Source organism: Capricornis sumatraensis, chromosome 16, assembly GCF_032405125.1.
Source record: "Capricornis sumatraensis isolate serow.1 chromosome 16, serow.2, whole genome shotgun sequence".
NCBI lineage: Eukaryota > Metazoa > Chordata > Mammalia > Artiodactyla > Bovidae > Capricornis > Capricornis sumatraensis.
Genome location: NC_091084.1, coordinates 7,855,883 through 7,878,532, shown reverse-complemented (window position 1 = coordinate 7,878,532; position 22,650 = coordinate 7,855,883). Strand labels below are relative to the sequence as shown.

General features: G+C 38.3%; 1 protein-coding gene across 1 annotated transcript; it reads right to left on the bottom strand.

Moving 5' to 3' along the window:
• Positions 1 to 10,617: 10,617 nt before the first annotated feature.
• MMP12 (matrix metallopeptidase 12) lies at positions 10,618 to 19,452 on the bottom strand. The gene is made up of 10 exons (XM_068988395.1): positions 19,348 to 19,452; positions 18,648 to 18,895; positions 17,930 to 18,078; positions 17,496 to 17,621; positions 14,497 to 14,658; positions 13,865 to 13,988; positions 12,911 to 13,044; positions 12,386 to 12,545; positions 11,597 to 11,700; positions 10,618 to 10,718 (listed from the first exon to the last, which is right to left on the bottom strand). Exons 1-10 carry the CDS (start codon positions 19,450 to 19,452, stop codon positions 10,618 to 10,620), a joined length of 1,413 nt encoding a protein of 470 aa, XP_068844496.1.
• Positions 19,453 to 22,650: the final 3,198 nt, after the last annotated feature.

The window sequence follows — 22,650 nt, the reverse complement described above, 5'->3', positions numbered from 1 at the left end:
TAGACAGTTTACATTTGTGGGATTGAGAGAAGAAGTAAGTTGACCTGGTAAAAAGTCAGAATTCTGTAGAACTTTTAAATGCAGTTTTAAGAAAAATGTATTTAAAATCAAATGTGATAAGAGATAAGTGAATGCGAAGCTGAATATATATAGCCACAGTCTTTACTGTTAAATTCTGTAAAAACAGAAGAAATATACTCTAGAATAAAATTGAAAGGGAAATTCACTTTTTGAGCTTTTGATCTGAAATACCTAAATCTGATGCAAAATTGATTTAAAAGCAGGCGGTTAGTCCAGGTAGGACTCTATCTGATAACTTTCCACTTTTGCCTTCCTATTTATCATGCTTCTCCATGACTAATTAGACAGGATAGCACATGATCCTTGCTACCTCCAACTTATATAGTCATTCTTCTAGCTATTCACTTGTTTCTCAAGTGCCACAGTTTTAAATGTTTCAGAATAAACAAATTAAGATTGCAAATTTGAAGATAACATTTAAAGGAGAAATATAGAAAAAAGTGACCAAAGTAGCTGGGAAGGATGAAAGAAGGAAATAAAGAGTATAATTTACTAGAGGAGATGATTGCTGCACAACTAATTTTATAAGAAGTAAAGAAATTGTATGGGAATTGTGAAGGAAAGAAATTTTCTTGAGAGAAAGCCTAGGATAAAGTCACAAATAAGTGAAGACTGAAATAGTTTGGATATAGAGGAACATCCAGGAACAGGATAAACAACCATACAAACTCAAGAAAATTTAGTGTCTCTATGAAAAAATGGCAAAGGTTTGACTTGTTATTGAAGTAAAAAGTGTATGAACATGAGTAGTGAAAAATGAAAAATAAAGTTGTGGGAAGATAGGTTGGAGCTTCTTTGTGGAATGCCATTAGTGACTAAGATGTTTGTTTTATTTAGTTTATTTCAGATGTTTACTTGATTTTGTTATTGATGGAAATCCATGTTCTACAAAATATTTTCAATTAAATTTTTTATATTTCAATGAAATTTTGTATTTTTACTATATAAAATTTAAAATTCATAAAAATGTAGAGGAAATTAAATTATTTATGGTCAAGCTACTAGGAGAAAAAATACGATTAGCACTTGGCAGTACTTTCTTCTGATTTTTGATAATTGTGTATTCCATTTTATATCATGCTCATTCATGGACAATTTATAAAATTTTATCTATTTTTTCTATGAATTTGAATGTCATCAGCCAAAAGGAAGTACTAGTAAGGCGAAGTATTTCTTCTTCACTGTGTAAAAATAAAACATGTTGCTTCAGGTTTTTTTAAATGTACATTTTCCATAGTTGAAATCAGATCATATGTATTATTTTTCATGTCTAATTTCCATAGAAACATTCAAACATATTGGTTGAAAGGTGAACTAGAGGAAAAAAGGAAGTTGGGAACAGATAATATCTGCAAGTGGGGTGACTATCTTTTTCATTTATAAAAGCCTAATGACTCAGATCACTCAACAAGAGTAATAAATGTGTTGAAATCCATGATTCAAATTCCTTGGCAATGACAATGACTTTTATGTGGCTCCAGGCAACTTGATTTTAGAGAAGGAAGGACAGCATTTTGTAATATGCTTGGTGTAACAATTTGACTGTGTACACACACACACACACAATTTGGGGGGGGGGTACTCCAATAGGACGTGTATTTAATCTGATTATAGGATACAAAATATTGCTTGTGAAGCACTTTTTCTCCTATGATGATTAGAGTAGAAGCAGAAGGGAGATAGGTGTGAAAAGGTGCATGGTCCAAGCATAACCCCATACTGCCAAATCTACCTTTCAGCTAGAAAACTGAAAACAAACTGAGAAACAAGAACTCTGTTAAATGTTTTAAAGCTGGACCTATGCATTCTGAAATTGTCCGTTTGGGGTCAATTGGCAATTGTATGTCTTTATGTAATTTTCCAAGGTGGTTCAGGAGAAATTTAATAATTCTAGCAAGTTTGAGCATCTCTTTTGGTAACTTGTCCTATGGGAGGTATCTTGGATGGGTATGAAAATCTAAGGTCACAATTTCTTGTCTCTCATCCAAAATCAACATGCCTCCAATAGAGATGTGGTTTCAGTGTTTTCTAGTTCATTGGAAAATAAATGTTCTGGTCCCTGATCAGACATTTGAGGAGAAGAAATATCTTTCCAGTTCTTTAAAATGACTGCAAGTTCCTGAAGTTTTATAAGATAAACATAGATAAGCCTCCAAATCTTTTTTTCTAATATAGCTTCTCTGACCCTATAAATAGTGGAAAAGTATGTTTTAAAGCAATTTTGTTTTCAATGTTATAACTTTTCCCCTTTCATTTTATGTGCCATACATAGTACATGCTCATTGCAGCACTATTCACAGTAGCCATGACATGGAAACAATCTAATTGTCCAATGACAGATGAACAGATAAAGATGTGGCATGCACATACAATGGAATATTACTTAGCCTTAAAGAGGAATGAAGTTGAGTCATTTGTAGAGATATGGATGGACCTAGTCTGTCATACAGAGTAATGTAAGTCAGAAAGAGAAAAGTAAATATTACATATTAATGTATATATATGAAGTCTAGAAAGATGGCTTAGATGAACCTATGTCCAGGGCAGGAATAGAGACATAGACATAGAAAATGGACATATGGGAGTGGGGGCCTGGGGAGTGTGGGGCAAACTGGGAGATTAGGATTGACGTATATACACTACCGTAATGTGTGAAATAGACAGCTAGTGGGAACCTGCTGTAAAACACAGGAAGCTCAGCCCAGTACTCTGTGATGTGATAGGGTGGTAGTTGGGAGGTCTCAGAGGGAGGGAATATACATAAATATGTAGTTGATTCACTTCACTGTACAGCAGAAAGTAACGCAACATTGTAAAGCAATTATGAAGTCAAGTGAAGTGATAGTTGCTGAGTCATGTCTAAATCTTTGAGAGCCCCCTGCCAGGCTCCTCCATCCATGGGATTCTCCAGGCCAGAATACTGGAGTGGGTAGCCTTTCCCTTCTCCAGGGGATCTTCCCATCCAGGGATCGAATATGGGTCTCCTGCATTGCAGGCAGATTCTGTACCAACTGAGCTATCAAGGAAGATCTTAGTTTGTTGAGATCCACAAAGCACCTTGGTGGTATTTTGACTGAGGCCAGTTGTCTTCTTAGACTGAAAATTATCCGATGTAATGTTTCTGCCAGATAAATGAGAACCCTGCTTCTAGATTTATCTGGTAGTAGTGACGAGCTGGACTAGCAGGAGAAGAAGGTAAAACTGACTGGCTTATAGGGGCTATTACAATCTAAGTGAGCCACAAGGAGAACCAGAGGACTGCAGATGTAAGTCCCATATAAGGAAAGAGATGGTACAGATAGAAAAGAGACAGGAAGGATAAAAATAATAATAAGAAGAAGGCATCAGTTCCATTCAGTCACTCTGTCGTGTTCGACTCTTTGCGACCCCATGGACTGCAGCACTCTAGGCCTCCCTGTCCATCACCAACTCCCAGAGTTTACTCAAACTCACGTCCATCAAGTCGTTGATGCCATCCAACCATCTCATCCTCTGTCGTCCCTTTCTCCTCCCACCTTCAATCTTTCCCAGCATCAGGGTCTTTTCAAATGAGTCAGTTCTTCGCATCAGGTGGCCAAAGTATTGGAGTTTCAGTTTCAGAATCAGTCCTTCCAATGAACATTCAGGACTGATTTCCTTTAGGATGGACTCGTTGGATCTCCTTGCAGTCCAAAGGACACTCAAGAGTCTTCTCCAACACCACAGTTCAAAAGCATCGATTCTTTGGTGCTCAGCTTTCTTTATAGTCCAGCTCTCACATCCATACATGACTACTGGAAGAACCATAGCTTTGACTAGATGGACCTTTGTTGGCAAAGTAATGTCTCTGCTTTTTAATATACTGTCAAGGTTGGTCATAACTTTTCTTCCAATGAGCAAGTGTCTTTTAATTTCAAGGCTGCAGTCATCATCTGCAGTGATTTTGGAGCCCAAGAAAATAAAATCTCTAACTGTTTCTATTGTTTCCCCATCTATTTGCCATGAAGTGATGGGACCAGATGTCACGATCTTCGTTTTTTGAATGTTGAGTTTTAAGCCAACTTTTTCACTCTCCTTTTTCACTTTCATTAAGAGGCTCTTTAGTTCTTCTTCACTTTCTGCCATAAGGGTGGTGTCATCTGTGTACCTGAGATCACTGATATTTCTCCTGGCAATCTTGATTCCAGCTTGTGCTTCATCCAGCCCAGCATTTTGCATAATGTACTCTGCCTATAAGTTAAATAAGCAGAGTGACAATATACAGCCTTGACATATTCCTTTCTTTCCCAATTTGGAACCAGTCCATTGTTCCATGTCCAGTTCTAACTGTTGTTTCTTGACCTGCATATAGAATTCTCAGGAGGCAGGTAAGGTGGTCCGGTATCCCCATCTCTTGAAGAATGTTCCATTATTGAAGAAGGTATGGCATGCCATTAATCTTGTAAAATGGGAAGAACTGAGACTAACTAGTATATAGTTAAGGGCTTCCCTGGTGGCTCAGATGCTAAAGAATCTGCCTGCAATGCGGGAGACTCAGGTTTGATCCCTGGATTGAGGAGATTCCCCTGGAGAGGAAAATGGCAAGTCACTCCAGTACTCTTGCTTGGAGAATTCCATGGATGGAGGAGTCTGGCAGGCTACAGTCCATGGGGTTGCAAAGAGTCGGACAGAATTGAATGACTATCACTTTCACTTTTCACAGTTAAGATTGATTCATAGTTCCTTTCTTTGTGACTTGACAGGTCTGTGCCTAGTATGGAAAAAAGCAAGGATTTAATGAGACCAAGCAATGTCTATTTATTCAGCGCTTGCTATAGAGGAAAGTCAGCCACTGAAATTCATGTTTTGGCAGACAAACTCAAAGCAGACAGACACATGGAAAACATTATGGTGGGAGAAAGGAAGTTTTCATATGTATCCTGATTGGAAACTGTTGATATGGGGACACTGTAGCTGGGCTAACTAGAAGTGGGCATGCTGTGCTATTGGTTAGGAGGTACATATTTGAATTTTTCTGATTGATCCAAGTTGGAAATAAGACAAAAATGAGAGAGTCTGTCAGTTTCTCAGCAAATGTTGGACATTTTGGATTGTCACAAAAGCTACCTTTTAGCCTCCTAGATTGTCACTGGAGATATAAATCTAGCTTCCTGCACTTACAAGCTGCTTTCCTGGTTTGTTTATTGCACATAAAGGGATTGGTTTCCTGGGCAGACTGCTACAGATAATGGGTCAAAGTTCTGTTTTCATGTATAGTTTAATCATCGTCTGTCTGTCTGTTCAGTCTCTCACTGAAAAAGTTGTCTCTGCTCTGTGCCGTAGGCACCTCTGTAAAAGAAGAAGGTTTGGAGTATTTACACTCAGCTGAATTACTTCTTTAGTTATCCATATATTATTTACTTAAATTCTGGAATTTATAAGTGTTATATTCCAGGGCTTAGGTCAGCTATCTGTAACCAGTAACACTCATTGCCCTGACAAAGCCATGTAATGATCCTGGGCAATGCTTTGCCATGGTTAAGACAACTCATCTTCTTATGAGTCATGATTTGTAAATGTTGACACAGTTTTGGATAGGTCACATTATGTAAGAAGGGCAGAATGAAACTGTATTGTGGTAGTAGCTGAAGTAGAGTTGGCTATGTACCAAAGCATGGCTAACTCACATAAGCCCTACAGAGCTGGTGGTAGGGTACCAGCTTACTCTCCATTAAAATTATACCATTAGAAGAAAGAAATAAAGATTCTGAACTTTCATTATTTTATATGCTTTTAGGTAATTAAAGCCTATTACTTTTCTTGGAGTGTGTAATACAGTCTTCACTTAAAAAAAAAAAAAAAAGATATGGTCTTGTTCCTTTGATTGGAAGATTTTCCTCTGCCCTCTCATTTTGCCTAATTTTTTGTGTTGTATTTGTATTAGGTATGTCAGTTGCATTTCCAGATCTTGGAAAAGCGGCATCATGAGGCTCAACAACATACTCTGCTCTGGATACCAAAGCTACGAGCTATAGAAATGCCCCTTTCTCTTGTGGTTGCGCCAGCTACTGTGGGCACACTGGAAGGCAGGGCTGGCACAGATGGCTGCTAGGTCTTGTCTTGTGCAGTGAGTGTGGGCCTGCTGGAAGGTGGGGTCATGTCTCTTCGGGGCTAGCTGCACAGGCTGGGTCTGCGGGCCCTCTGGGCTAGTGTCAGCTCACTGGTAGGGAGGGGTAGAATAGACATTTTTATTTCTATTTTAAGAATGAAGAAAAAAGGGCAGAGAGAAAGTAAACAAGTTGGTGTCACAGAGCCAGTAAGTGCATATTGCAATTCTGAGAATTGTTTCACCCAAACTTAAGCTCTTTCTGCTTTGCCACTTTGATTCTATTGACTGATAATCTTTCAACTAAGAAGGAGCATGATCTGATACTAGTTGGGTCAATAATTAGGGGCAAGATAAAATAGTTAAGAAATTATTAATAGCATTAAGAATCTTACTCCCAGGTTCTGTTATTTTTTGGAGCAGTCAGATTGACAAGAAAATATCTTGAGGGAGATGTGAATATAAATGAAGTTTGAGGTTTGAGAAATTTTTCCACTTTTTCTCTAAATTCATGACCTGGAACAAAATGTTCCCATTTTATAAATGCATAAAGTATTATTTTCAAAGAAAGGAAAGATTGTGAAATATGTTTTGAGCCACAAAGGTACTGAATTGTGTGTTTATGGTCAGAACTTTAGAGATGGTTTTTTTGATGAACACTTATGAATTCATGGCTAGCAAGATTTTCAATGGTAATTTTCTGGAATTGGAATATTGACCACCTTTGGTGAGGAAGAAGACTTAGGATTTTGGAATCTCAGCAAAATATATTCATTGCTCGCAGACATTTGTCCTAAGTGGGCAGCAGAAGTGGAAGATAATTGACAGGAAAGCCTGGACTTAGAAAGAGGAGAGGGCAGTCAGAAGGTCAGAAATTCATGAAAGGCACCTCCAAATTGAAGACCACCAGACATATGCTTGGAAAAGAGACATATCCAGGTTTCAGTTTTCAAGAATATGAACATTTGAGAAAGAAAAATTTTGGAAAGTGTCAAGTCCAGGCTAAGATGATGTTAAAAACAAATGAAATGCAGAGATTGAATTTAATTTGAAGGCACGACAAACTGTTGTCTCTATTTGTTTTATAGGTTTGATTGAACACAGTTGCAACATTTCTGCTACCTAATGTGTATGTGAATTTGAACAAACGTTTTAACTTTTCTGAACTTCATTTTTTCATCCGTGAGATCAAGGTACTGATACATAGCTTGTAACGTGGGTATAAAAATTCAGTTCAGTTCAGTTGCTCAGTCGTGTCCAACTCTTTCCAACCCCATGGACAATAACATGCCAGGCTTCCCTGTCCTTCACCAGCTCCGGGAGTTTACTCAAACTCATGTCCATCAAGTCAGTGATGCCATCCAACCATCTCATCCTCTGTTGTCCCCTTCTCTTCCTGCCTTCAAATTTTCCCAGCATCAGGGTATTTCCCAATGAGTCAGTTCTTCCCATCAGGTGGCCAAAGAACTGAAGTTTCAGCTTTAGCATCAGTCCTTCCAGTGAACATTCAGGACTGATCTCCCTTAGGATAGACTGGTTGGATCTCCTTGCAGCCCAAGGGACTCTCAAGAGTCTTCTCCAACACCACAGTTCAAAAGAATCAGCTTTCTTTATAGTTCAACTCTCACATTCATACATGACTACTGAAAAAACCATAGCTTTAACCAGGTGGACCTTTGTTGGCAAAGTAATGTCTTTGCTTTTTAATGTGCTGGCTAGGTTGGTTGTAACTTTCCTTCCAAGGAGCAAGCGTCTTTTAACTGCATGGCTGCAGTCACCATCTGCAGTGATTTTGGAACCCCCCCAAATAAAAGTCTTTCACTGTTTCCACTGTTTCCCCATCTGTTTCCCATGAAATAATGGGACCAGATGCCATGATCTTAGTTTTCTGAATGTTAAGTTTTAAGCCAACTTTTCCACTCTCCTTTTTCACTTTCATCAAGAGGTTCTTTAGTTCTCTTTCTTCCATAAGGGTGGTGTTATCTGCATATCTGAGGTTACTGATATTTCTCCTGGCAATCCTGATTCCAACTTGTGCTTCATCCAGCTGGAAATTTTGCATGATGTATTCTGCATAGAATTAAATAATCAGGGTGACAATATACAGCCTTGTCCTTTCTTTCCCAACTTGTAATCAGTCTGTTGTTCCATGTCCAGTTCTACCTGTTGCTTCTTGACCTAAATACAGATTTCTCAGGAGGCAGGTATGGTGGTCTGGTATTCCCATCTCCTTAAGAATTTTCCACAGTTTGTTGTGATCCACACAGTCAAAGGCTTTGGCATACTCAATAAAGCAGAAGTAGATGTTTTTCTGGAACTGTCTTGTTTTTTGATGATCCAGTGGATGTTGGCAATTTGATCTCTGATTCCTCTGCCTTTTCTAAATCCAGCTTGAATATTTGGAAGTTCACGATTCACATTCTGTTGAAGCCTAGCTTGGAGAATTTGGGGCATTACTTTGCTAAGGTGTGAAATGAGTACCGTTTTGCAGTGGTTTGAACATTCTTTGGCCTTTCCTTTCTTTGGGATTGGAATGAAAAAAGATCCTTTCCAGTCCTATGGCCACTGCTGACTTTTCCAAATGGGCTGGCATATTGAGTGCAGCACTTTAACAGCATAATTTTTTTAGGATTTGAAATAGCTCAGCTGGAATTCCATTATCTCCTCTAGCTTTGTTCATAGTGATGCTTCCTAAGGCCCACCTGACTTCACACTCCAAGGTATCTGGCTCTTGATGAGTGATCACACCATCGTGGTTCTCTGGGTCATGATGATCCTTTTTGTATAGTTCTGTGTATTCTTGCCACCTCTTCTTAATATCTTCTGCTTCTGTTAGATCCATACCATTTGTCCTTTATTGAGCCCATCTTTGCTTGAAATGTTCCCTTAGTATCTCTAATTTTCTTGAAGAAATCTCTAGTCTTTCCCATTCTATTGTTTTCCTCTATTTCTTTGCATTGAAAGAAGGCTTTCTTATCTCTCCTTGCTATTCTTTGGAACTCTGCTTTCAAATAGGTATATCTCTCCTTTTCTCCTTTGCCTTTAGCTTCTCTTCTTTTCTCAGCTATTTGTAAGATCCCCTGAGTTGTAATAGGCTTGATCATTTCTTAGATCTTGAGTATATCAATGAGCAATGGTGTGAAAATACATAGAAAACTATGAGCATTCCACAAACCCAAAAGTTGTTAGTGAGAATTTTAATAAATATGCAATCCAGAGAGAGAGAGAGAATGTGTGTTAAGAGAAACCCAACATGACTGTGATGAAAAGTTTACTAAAGTGGGAAGTTCCCATTTCATTCCTTTCTCTCTCCAGGCTTGCAGTCATGCACTGCAGGTGCTCCTTGGTGTTGTTTGTAGTCTGGAGAATGCTGTCTAGATTTGAGACCAAGGATTCAGGTGGCTTTAGGCAAGTGACCAAAACGAATATAACTTTTTCCTGTTTCTGGTTGCCTTTTTTATTCAATAGTGAAAGTGAAAAGAAAGAAAGTGAAAGTGAAATTGCTCAGTCCTGTCCGACTCTTTGCCACCCTGTGGACTGTAGCCAACCAGCTCCTCTGTCCATGGGATTCTTCAGGCAAGAGTACTGGAGTGGGTTGCCATTTCCTTCTCCAGGGGATCCACCCAATCCAGGGATCGAACTCAGGTCTCCCACATTGTAGGCAGATGCTTTACTGTCTGAGCCACTAGGGAAGTCCAACTATTATTTAATAGTAGGTCCAAAATTATTTTCAAAACACATATCCTGTTTTTCAAGAAAAAAATTCTTAAAAACCAAATACTTTCTTTCAAGTTTTTATTTGAGTAGTACATATATTATAAAAGATAACAGAAAAATCAACACAGACAATGGAACAAAATTATATTATCACCATAATTATATGATTTATTTATATATTACTTTCATTAATTGTCATTAAAAAAATTCTAAGTATAGTCTGCTTTTGTGGTTGCCGTTCAGTCACCAAGTTGTATCCAACTCTTTGCAACACCATGGACTGCAGCACACCAGGCTTCCCTGTCATTCACATCTCCCAGAGTTTGCCCAATACGTGTCTATTGAATCACTGAGGCCATCCAACTATCTCATCCTCTGTTGCCCTCTTCTCCTTCTGCCTTTAGCTCCAAATAATTAAAATAACACCCTTGCTGAAATATACAGTGGTTACAGAGACTAATCATTTCTTGACTTAGTTAAGCCAAAGAAATAATTAAAATTGGTCAGTTCAAGGATATTAGGAACCAAGATATTCTTTTGGCCTTTGAAGGCATCTCTGACAATGAGCATTTTCAAAATCAAAGAATCTTATATATATTATATAATCACTTACTTATATAGTCATTTATCTATGGTCCATAGATTTTACCTTATGATAACATATCTCCATATCATGGTACTGGGCACATAGCAAGTATGTAATAAATACTTTTTAAACTGAAGTGAACTGGCAAACACCAGTAATTATATCACTACTAACAACCTAGCACAGTACTGCTTTTCAGACTTTCAATGACACGTTGAGCTAGGACATGATATTTACGTAGTTTAGATCCTTGGAAGAAATAGTAATGTCCTAAAAAAGGGAAAAAAAAGAAATATTTTAATTTTCTAATTGCATTCTTTAATAAAAAAAGATAACCTAGATTAAATAAGGTCAGATTCAAGATTATAAAGTTGGATTTCTTAGTTAGATATCCTGCCCCCAGATATCTACCTATTACTAGTCTTTTCACCATAAATATCTTCATTATCTTTAATGAGAAGGTTGTTTGGTCTTTAAGACTGACTCTTAAAAATGCAAATGTTTTTGAAAATTCACACTCCAGGTGGAGAATTCAGAGTGGAAGAGAGGAGAGTGAACTCAGGTAGGGTACATAGAAGTGTTGATGGGGAAAGTAAATAAAACATAGGGATAGAAATACAACCCAAAATATCTTGACCCAAAGATATCTTGCTTAGCCTGACCTTGCTGGAAGACATTCATAAACACAAATTCAAATAAATTCAAGCTTCTTTCATCCCACCCTGAGACTCAGTCCATGAGAACCCATGAAGGGTGGAAGGGACTGAAAGGAAGTTAAAGAACTCAGGACATAAAAATGTATAAAAGATTTCTGCTTGCCTTGACTGCTATCCACTCACTTACATATACAGTGCAGCTTGACGTGATGGAAATCCCAGAGACTCAGACATATAAAGGTGGCAAGAATTATCTGCTCCCTGTCTGACAGACCACCGTAGTATAAAACTATCATTGATGCCACCTCACTCTTTCTTCTGGCCCACCTATTCTTAGCCAAAAAAATTGCAGATTTTCTCTGTGGCCCTTTGGAGAACTGCAGAGTTCTTTCTCTTCCAGTTTGGAGCCCTTTTCTCTGATCTTGAAGATGCTATAATCCAGTATTTTAATAAAGGATTTCCACTCTTTTCATGGTTTCCCAATCCACTTACTATTGTAATAGAAGACTGCATCAATTTTCGGGCCAATTCCTGGGAAGTATGTAGTAATCAACTTGGGATAACCAGGGTCCATGAATTGTCTCCTCTCGTCATACCTGAGCAAAGAAATAACCAGCAGAAACTACATGAAAATATGGATTTCATGACATTAAGCTTGATATTTCATGGTTATGAATCACAAAACCTGCTTTATTCTCTTCTGAAAGAGTTTAAACTGTACCCATAGGAAAACCAAGGGCCTAAATCCTTCACAGATTAGGACTCAAACCCTAGGCTTCTTGACTTCCAATCAAGCACTCTCCCCACTCTGCCAGAATGCTTCCACCCATGCTAGAGCCTGACTCTCTAACTTCCAGTTAGTGAAGACCTGGAGCAACCTGCTGTCACTCACAGCATGGTTCCCTCATTCTGTCTCCTTGGGGTCCAACAGTTCCAGAAAGGAATCTGAAAATGCATACGCCCTACAAACTAACTGCAAATACTAGGTCTCATACATCTACCTACACCACTCTTTTTCATTTCCACTGTGATTAGTAACATGACATTTTATTTAAAGTGCTCCTTTTAAAACAGGTATTTTCATCTCCTATCATAAACCAACAGTACAGAGAAAAGAATTAGGTTGAAAACAACTGTTTCAGTGCTATATTATCTTGATCCCTCTTCCAGGAAAATCAAGAGCTTTTTAAAATTTAGATAGAAAAGGTGTCTTCTGAAAAATCCCATTCATTGACTGTTTCACAAATCTTAGGGGTCAAATCATCAACCATTAAAGCTCACCTCCAAAACTTGTTACCTACAAAGAAGTAGGTCTTATAGAAAAGTGGGTTAAAAACAGCTGCATCAATTTTTTTCACTGAGAAGGGGAAGCCCAAAGAATGTATGCTCTTGGGATAGTTTAACTGTGGTTTCAAATTGTTCATTAACCAGTACTTGTCATCTGTAAAGACAAAGAGAATGGGTGCATTGGACTCATACAGAAAGAGTAATAGAAATACTGACTCAGCACAAGTAACATCATTCTTATTTCATAGATTCAAAATATATTACTCCTATTCTTAAACATGGTTTACCTTCTATAGTTCTGTATTTTTTTTCCAAAGTATTATCATCTTATATTTTATAAAATTTTGCAATAAGCTCTACATATTACCTAAGTATATTTACCCTATTTGGGGCTATATTTCAGTGCCCCCGTTAATAAATATCTGTAGTGCCTTTTATAAAGTTCTTTAAATGTAGTACTATTTCCTTAAATTGTTCTCTTCCTTAGAAGTAGACTCAATAGCAAAACATTGGAATTACCTTTAAAAAGAAAAACGTGACTTCTGTCTGCAATTTCATAAGCAGCTTGAATGTGGGATGGTAGGTTTGGACCTAAAGAAGAAATTAAACTAATGCTGCTTTTTGGACTCTCAGCAACCTTCCACCAGAAGAACCTGACAAGAAACATTTAACACATTAAAAAATCTCTGTAGACTGAAGAACCATGAAGAGGGAAGGACCTGTGAGAGAACTTCGTGTTTCTTTCCAGTAGCTTCACATTCTATTCTATGGGCATTTGTGTAGGAGAATCACATGCAGAGGATTTTAATAACCTCCGATACTAGTAATGATCTTAACAGGTAGACTGGCATATGGAAATACATGGAGCTTGGAACCAAGGTATCTAGGTTCTAGTCTGAGCTCACAACCCAGGTGCCAGTTCTGTAACCTAAAGGAAGTCAACTCAACCTCAAGCATCTCAGTTCCATAATCTCAATAATGGGGAATATTTGTTCTATCTGTTAAATACTAATTTTCTCCACTGCCCCACCCATCCAATATCTGGTTGAATATATGTTCTAAGACAAAAACCATACGTCATCCTGGAATTCTCTTTTTTATAATCAAAAATTGAGTCTGGTACTCTGTCACAGCTTTAAGTTCAGATTTGCCCATCTTAATTTAAATCTATCAGTATGATTAAAATAGTCTGACATCCTTGCTACCTGTCTTATCTGTCCCCAACCCAGATTCTTGCCACAGATCCATTTTTTTTTACAGCTCAGTTTTCTAGTTAAAACAAATATAATCACACTGCTCTCCTGCTTCAAGATCCTCAAGATCTCTCCATTGCTTTCAGAATCAAGTCCAAGTTCCAACTCACAGATTTTATCTACTTCATTTTTTAAATCACTTTTTCACCATTCTCTCTCTCCCACACAAATATCTAAGGGATCAGCCTTTAATATTTGTTAGATATGAAAATGATCTTACCTGTCTTTAAAGAAAAAAATTTTATCTCCCACTGTAGTAACAGCATCAAAACTCATATTGGGGTCACAAGCAGCTGGGTTTGTACTGCTAGGATTTGATGGAACTTGGTGTTTTTCTGGACGTCCTGAAAGTACATTTCAAGAAGCATTAGAAAAAAAAAATGTCTTTTAGTTTCTAAGATGAAGAAACACTCTTTAAAACATTCAGTGTTCTTGATGAAAAATACTTAAAAAGCAATTTATATTTTCTATAACATATATTTCCTACAACAAATATTTTTCCCCTTCCATGTGGTTGCAACATTGTGGAGAATAAAAACCTGATCACTCTGTTCTCCTGTTCTGGTTAGATTATTTCTCCATGTGCCTTCTTCAAAAGACAATGGTATGCTGGATAGGAAGAACAGATTTCAGACCAGAAGACTCAGGTTTTGCCTCTGGCTCAGGCATTAACACACTAGGTCCCCTGGTACTCATACACAAAATGAAGATAATATCTCTGTTGCCTATACCTCACAGAATTTTCATGGGGTTCAAAGAGAAGATAAATGTTAATGTTTATACAAACGTAGATAGTATGAAATTATTCATGAGTATCTTTATTTGGCAAAATAGTGAAGAAATTCAACTCACCATAGAGAGACTGAATGCCGTGTATGTCATCAGCAGAGAGGTGAAATATCTTGTAGTCAATATTTCTGTAGCTGGGAAACATTATGGCACTCGTATCGCTGGAATGGCCAAGACCCAAGGAATGGCCAATCTCATGAACAGCAACTAGGAACAAGTTTGGGCCTAAGAGAGAACCAGTGAAATCTATTGGCATCTATAGAACAATGACACAACATCTGACACTGTGAAAAGGGAAACTTAGAAATACGTCCTCCTTCATGAGCAAGCTTTTTCTGCCTTGGTGCTGTCGACATTACAAGACAGAGCTCTCTTTGTTGGCAGGGCTGTCCTGTGCATTACAGATCTTTATAAGGCTCTCATTTTACCATTCAATTCAAGTAGCACCACTCCCCTCTAGTTCTGACAACCAAAAAAATGTTTCCACATATTTTTTTTTCTTTTCTTTTTATTGGGATATAAAGTGAAAGTGAAATTGCTCAGTCATGTCCGACTCTTTGCGACCCCATGGACTGTAGCCTGCCAGGCTTCCCCATCCATGGGATTCTCCAGGCCAGAGTACTGGAGAGGGTTGCCATTTCCTCCTCCAGGGGATCTTCCCCACCCAGGGATTGAACCCAGGTCTCCTGCACTGCAGGCAGACTCTTTACTGTCTGAGCCACCAGGGAAATAGTTGCTTTAAAATATTGTGTTAGTTTCCACAGTACAACGAAGTGAACCAGCTATATGCATACATATGTCCCCTCCCTCTGGGACCTCCTTCCCACCCCCTCATCACAGCCATCTCGGTCACGATAGAGCACCAAGCTGAGTTGCCTGTTCCATACAGCAGGTTCCCACTAACTATGTACTTTACACATGGTAGTGTTTGCCTCTGGTTAAGGGCCACTGCACTCTCAGAAAAATGAAATATGTTCCATTGTCAAAACTTCTGGAATATCTCACAGCTGTGTTCATTGCTCCTAAATAATTCTCAACTCACATGGCCTTGTTCTGCTTTTCCCCTAATCAGGCTTCACTGGATATAGGAAAGTCTTTGGTAACCTTCCTTTACGAAACTCAAATCTTAAGTCCATATTTAGGTACGGTTTTGTGAGTCACTGAGAAAAGCGCCACATTATGTCTAATCCTTATACAACCAAAAGGAAATCATTTTGTTCTCTATTTTCAGATGAGGATACAGCATCAGCAAGATTAAATGACAAATTAAGTGCCTGAGCCAAGATTCCTCCAAAGTTCTTGGCTCTAAAAATTTCTTGGATCACCCTTTTCCTAAACATGATTCCCAATGAAATCAAAGAGACTATATTTACACTTTAGACATATTTACACTACCACATTATAGTTATAACTTTTTTTTCTGTATGTCCCAGAGGCTGTACCTTTGTAAGTAAGAGACAAGGGTGTGCCCTTTCTCTCAGATTTCCTAATTCTCAGAAGATTTGAAAATTCCTGATTTTTTTTTAATCTTCGTTATAGTCTAATGCCTTCATTTTGTTCTTTCTTTCTCTATGGCAAAAGGAAGCTCAGAACTGATTTCCCAGAGTCACACACCATTTAGCTACAGAGCCTGATCTTGAAATACTCTCTAGAACCCAAGATGAGCAAAGAGTTCACACCTCTCTGAGGGATCTCAAGGAATACGGATCCTCTAAGCACTCCCTGTAACACATGGGTCCAGTAACTAATGCAGAGATGCTTTCACTTCTACCAAACAATGAAAAAGAAGACACAAAGACTAATTCTCTCCACTCTGCATAAGACTGGGAAGAGTAAACAAAACCTTTTACAATTTGGCCTAAACCTGAATTTATTTTATTCTCAATTCCTGTACTACTTTGTACAAAAGATCACTATTGGTTCTCATCTCAAAATAATGGATTTTTGTTTGTGTTCTGTTTCCTTTTAGATTGTGTATTTCTCAATGGCAAGACTGTGCCCTTTTCATTTCTGAATCTAAGCACCCCCATCACCTAACACCCTAATAGAAACTCAGTAAAGACTGTGGGAATTGTTCATTTAATTTACTTTCTTAAGTTTCTTTAGAATTTTAAAAATTCTCCAGGCTAATCAGCATGTTTCTCCTGTCAGATGAAAAGTTTACAAACCCCAAATACCTTTGGATAAAATTTGCACAAATTTAACATGTCTACTGAGGATCTGAGGCTCAGCCAGAACCTAATCATTTGTCTTTTGACAATTAAAAAAAATTTCTCTTCTCAATCAAAGGTTTCATAAGCCTTAGGCCATGTGTAAGCTAAAACCAATAGCCTTTCTGGTTAGAATCTCCAATAGGAATATTAGGAAGGCTTCCGATGTGACGCCTTGGATTTCCCAGTGGATAGTGACTTCTCCAAATAACAGGGGATGCTCGTTACCCTCCCCCACCACTGTCTGGGATGAACGATGAGTTTTATCCCTTCTGTAAGTACACACAAGGTATTAAATGATCAATGGGGCATTTTGGAATTCTTAACCCAGAACCACAGGAGACTACCTGACCACATAACCTTGTGTTTCTTTATAGAGATCTCTAAATCCTCTATAACATAATTTCATCTTTCTATGCCACCACGAATTTAGGAAATTGTCAGCATATAATGAATCATGCAAGTGATCACCCTGTTCTAGGATTGTTGGGATACACAGCATTAGTATCTGTATTTTTCCGAGTTTATGGATTGCACTGCCAAAAACTGATCCCCTAAATAATGGCTTTTTTCTTTCCATACTATGGTTCTTAAGGTTCCTGAGTGTATACTAATAAACTAGTTTATCTTCATAGATTCTTGGAAATGAACTTTAAAATAATCTAGTTCAATATACTCCATTTATAGAAGTGAAGTGGAAACAGTGTTACAATTTTATTCAGTGTCAAAATTTTAATCAGGAAAAGTTTTCCTGTCCTTATAATCCTTTCTCAGAATGTGGCCTTTGAAAAACAGGATATAACTTAGAATTTGTTAGGATTTTCTAACTCTTTGGGGGTTTGGGGAGCCTACCTTTGTGTCCTTTAGTCCAGGTTTCAGCCTCATCAAAATGTGCATCTCCTCCAAGACCAGCTCCAGGTGCAAAAGCATGGGCTAGGATTCCCCATGGGCCATCAAAAGGATAGGCGTCTCTATGTTCTTGTTTTAAAAAAAAAAGAAAAAGAAAATTAGTCTATCTACACATGTTGTGTGTGTGTGTTAGTGTATGCTCAGTCATGTCTGACTCTTTGTGGCCCCATGGACTGTAGCCTGCCAGGCTCCTCTGTCTATGGAATTTTCCAGGCAAGAATACTGGAGAGGGCTGCCATTTCCTACTCCAGGTGATCTTCCTGACCCAGGGATTGAACTTGCATTTCTCACATCTCCTGCATTGGCAAGAATATTCTTTACTACTGTGCCACCTGGGTCACGCCAAATGAGACAGATGGTGTAAGCAATTTCTCTACCTCGAAGTGCAAATTGTATCATGATGTCAGCCTCGTTTTCATGAATCTGTCTGAATTTCAGGGGGGTCACATCACTCCATACTTGAAAAGCTTTCTGGAAGGCATCATCAACATCCTCAGGCTTCAAGTCCGGGGTGTAATTGTTGATTCTTTACCAGCAGAACAAAAGAGGAAAATACATACAGTGTGTTAATTTTGTTTTATTACAATACTTCATTTCTGCTAGCATCATTCAGGAATGAATCATTACAAAAATCGGTAGTCCAGATGAGAAAAACCCACTTCATCTACAGAAATATTTATCCTTGGCACCTTACTCCTTAAACAGAATCTAACTTGATTTCTACTCATTTATGATTTACAGGCCACCATTATGAAAGATTTACATTTGTAGAGGCTTATGCCTTTTACCCCTGCTCCCAGACTTTTTCATTTATCCATCTAAATAGTCTATAAAGCTTTCTCTTGATTCTGTTTAGATCCAACTTCATTCTTCTTTTACTTATGGCTTTCCTACTCTGTTCTGGACTTGTAAGCCCAACAATTTCAATGAGGGAATGGTTTTGCCTTTTAAAAACACTATTTCAACACAGGAATAGTGTTAATAATTGAGGGATGCTTCCTGTCTACTTCCAGACTTAGAGCTGTATCTAAGTGGCTCAAGTTTCTAGAACACAGACCTAGGGGAAAGTAGAAAAATACTTGGCTATAATGTTACCTGTAGGTGATAAGACGTTTCTTCCAGACCGGCCGCCCTGGAAATAGTTGATAATTTTCAACATCCGGCACTCCACATCGAGGTCTGTGCATCATGTCCAGAGTAGATGTGTCCAGTTGCCCAGTCACTTTTAGCCCAAAGAACTTCTGCATTTCCTGAATTTTATTCTCCATGATGTTCCTGTTGACTTTCATTTTTGTCATTGGAGTTGTTTCCATCTCGAGGCCATAAAAGTTTGCCAAATATCTCTGGGAAAAAAATACATTTATTGATACATCATTTTACGTGGAAAGGTTTCTGTTGGAGCTCTATATTTATAACTCAGCTGCACACTGATGCCTTTTTAAGGCAAGGGTTTTGGCCATTTTGGAGAGTTACTTAGTTTTCCTGAATCTCTCACAATATGGATGTTATGAAACTTTTGTTTGATTTTTCTCTTGTTAATTTGTCTCATATCAATTTAATTTTTATACCAGCCAGGAGAATCTAGAAAAGTAGAGGAAAGTTTTTTCTTCCCAGACACTTTTTTCTTCCTCTTCAGCAGTAAATAAATAAAATTAAGACAACAACAAAACAATGCTAAAGTCCAATAGCTCCCTAAAACAGTTTTCAACCAGTACTTTCAGAATAAAACAGGTCAGTGAAATAAATCTTAAAGACAAAAATCAGGCTAGATAAATTCTATAGTGCCAATTCTTACTTGAGCAAATGCCACGTCATTTTCTTCAGGGCTTGGATAGTTGGTCAGTGGAGCAGTTCCAGAAGCAGTGAGCTGCAGAGCTAGTATCAACAAAAGAAGCTTCATTGTATACTTCTTCTGAGCAGCTTAACCCGATTTACCCTGTTCCTTTCCAGTACCAGTTCCTTAAATGTGTCTCTTTATATAGCCCTTAAGCCATGCTCTGTGAATACGAAATTCTTTGTGTGACTCACAGTTGATATCATCCTTTGATTTACCTCAAAAATAAATATGACCTTATTCTAGGACCAACAATGGGTCAATTAATATCTAACCCATCCATGGGTGGATTGACATCAGAGTCATTCCTCACTCAGACAATTCAGAGTACATTTCTTCAAAATAAATAAGCTCCAACTTCCATCCAGCTTATAAAATAAGCCATTATGTGAGAAATAATAAGCATCTAAAATATTAAAATAACTTAAAAATGCATTTTTAGGGAGTTCTGAACTTTCACTCTAATACTTTCCTCATATTCTTTAGAGGTGAAATAATCTTTTTTAAAAAAACTAAATTTAAGAAGTTAGATAAATAAAATCCTTTTGCTAGAATAGAATACTCTGTAAGCTGAATCTAGCTTCCTAGAGACCTGGTATAGAGATTCCACGTTTAGAAAGGAAAAGTTTATAACATCATGATGGTTTGATGTTTGTTCTCTGTATCGTACAGATTTAGATCCTGCTTCTATAACTTGAGATCTTCAGACTCCTAATCCCAGCTCCATAACTGAGGAGAGAGATGCCAGGGGCAAATTTCCTCACATCCTTCATGTTGCTAGCATGATCAACACTTCAACTTTGGGAGGTAGCAAAAGTTTGCCTCTGGAATCTCTCTATCTCCCCATCAACTCAGCCTCCTCCTTCCATGACTTAATTGTCCCATTAACACAGAATCTGCCTCTCAGTCAATAGGAAATGTTTGAAGACTGAAAGCATTTATGACTCAAGGAATAAATTCCAAAGGTAGAAGTGCAAGTAATAGGGTTGCCTCCTGATTCTATATGATGAGTATGGGGGGAGTGGAGAGTGCACTGAGAAATGGAATATTTCCTGCCTTATCAGTAGACAAGGGTGTCACAGTCATCAGTGATTGCAGCCCTACTTTGTGAGCTAGTGAGCTCTAAGGTCACTCAGGAAGAGGAAGAATAGCTGTGATCTAGCAGCCATCAGACTGCAGCCATTCCCTACAGTGAGCCCCCAGGGGCTCAGGATGTGAAAAACACAGGATCCTGGCTCAGATAGATGAGACACCTATGAGAGGAATGATTTTAATGAACACAGACTCTTGCATCTTTCCACACACAGACAAGCACTGAGTTCCATAGCTTGGTATATCTGATATTTTTTAATTAGCAATGATCTTCTGATGCTCAGACTACCTGTCCTTTGTTGCAAATCTTCTATGTAATCTGGCTCCTTCCCTTACCTCCTTGGACCAGTTCTCTCAGGATCACCTGAGATGCTGTCTCCCAGGCTTGAACTCCTAAAAATTCCCGCCAAATGAAAAGTAACTCCCAACTCTTAGGTTGTGACTACTTTTTAAGTTGACAGCACAAAATTGTGTGCTATGATTCAGTCACCGCTCTGATCCACCTTCAAGGCCTAGGGAGATGCTGGCTGCTCCCTAAGAATTCCCTGAGGCTATGGCTTCAGGTGAATGATTTCCTTCTTAAATGGGAAGCAAAGGGGGTCCTCTACACTGTATCTTGTATCTGCTTTCAAACTCTGACTTTCTCAAGCTCTGTGATCTAACCTCTGGGACGTCCTGTTTTTTGTTTTGGTCATGCCATGTGTCTTGGGGGATCCTAATTTCCCAGTTAGGGATAAAACCCAGCACCCAGCAGTATAAGGGAAGATTTCTAACCACTATGCCACCAGGGAATTCCCTCAGGCATTTCATTTGAAAGTGAGGATGACCCGGAGAGATGGTATGGGGAGGGAGGAGGGAGGGGGGTTCAAGATTGGGAACTCATGTACACCCATGGTGGATACATGTTGATGTATGGCAAAACCAATACAGTATTGTAAAGTAAATTAAAAAAAAAGAAAGTGAGGATGATAACTTGTGCTTCCTTATGCTTTTGTGATGATTAAATGAGATGATGTTTAATAAATACAATGCATATTACAGGCACTCATTAATATTCATTGTTTTCCCCTTGGCCTCAAAGGACATCATTCATTGTAAGTTTGCAGCCAGACATGGCTCTAGGATTCATGAAGAGGAAGATAACACAGAAGAATTGTAAGGTAATCTTTTCTGATACTGAATTTAACTAGAGGATTATAAGAGGAACCTGATTGTTTGGCTATAAATCAAGAACAATGGGATTTTTAGAAAATATGGGAGCATTTATTTCTCCACCAGCAGAACATTGCCCAGCATGGGCAGGGACAGTGTGTCCATGATTGTCTTCCTGGTGCCCAAACTGACCTGGAAGTTAGTAGGTGCTCAATAAACATGTGTGAGGGAATCGAGCTGGAGAAGAGTGTCTGAAGATTTGAGTAGTAAATTTCCTTCATGGGAGCAATCATTACATAAAGGATATGCTCCTAAACTTCTCTGAAAGCACACACTGGTCTCAACGACAGCAAGAAGTAATCCAGTTCTTGGAAGACTTTTGAGAAGTCAAGAAATGTAGGAGGTAAGATGTATGGTTAAAATTACCCAAGATACAAAGGAACTGAAAGAATGTCCTCACTAAAAGGTTGCTAAAAACAGAAACTCGCACCCCAATTTAATGGTCTCTGGATCTTTGCTCATCAAATGTCACAGACGGGTAATCTGTACCCCTTGGGCAGCCAGAGAATGTTGCTGCCAGTGTCATTAACTGAGAGTCTGAGGTCAAGTTGATCTGCTTTAGAAACTTGGCTTCATCATTTTATGACCTTGTGCAACCACTTCCGTCTCTTTAAGATTTAACTTCTTCTTCTGTAAAATTGGAACAACAATATTATCTATCTCAAGAGTTGTTGTAAGAATTACTTCAAATTATAGGGGAAATTTTTTAGCTTAATGCCAGATACAGAAGACTCAGTAATTTGATGCCTTCCTTGTTTTACTGTACTCTTATGTTAAGACATGTGAAAGAGACTGGTAATGAAAGGGAGATCAGCTACATACCCTGACTAATCTTCTGCGGTGTTTAGAAGGAGCTACAGTAAGATTGAGCTTCCCTGGTGGAACAGTGGTAAAGAATCTGTCTGCCAAAGCAGGAGATGCAAGAGACTCAAATTTGACACCTGAGTCTGGAAGATCCCC

Coding starts and splice junctions, on each gene's coding strand:
- MMP12 (XM_068988395.1), bottom strand. CDS start 19,452: ATGAAGCTTCTTTTGTTGATACTAGCTCTGCAGCTCACTGCTTCTGGA. Junction 13,989..14,496: donor CGGCATTCAGTCTCTCTATG/GTGAGTTGAATT, acceptor ATGTACTTTCAG/GACGTCCAGAAAAACACCAA. Junction 11,701..12,385: donor GTAGGTAACAAGTTTTGGAG/GTGAGCTTTAAT, acceptor TTCTTTGCTCAG/GTATGACGAGAGGAGACAAT.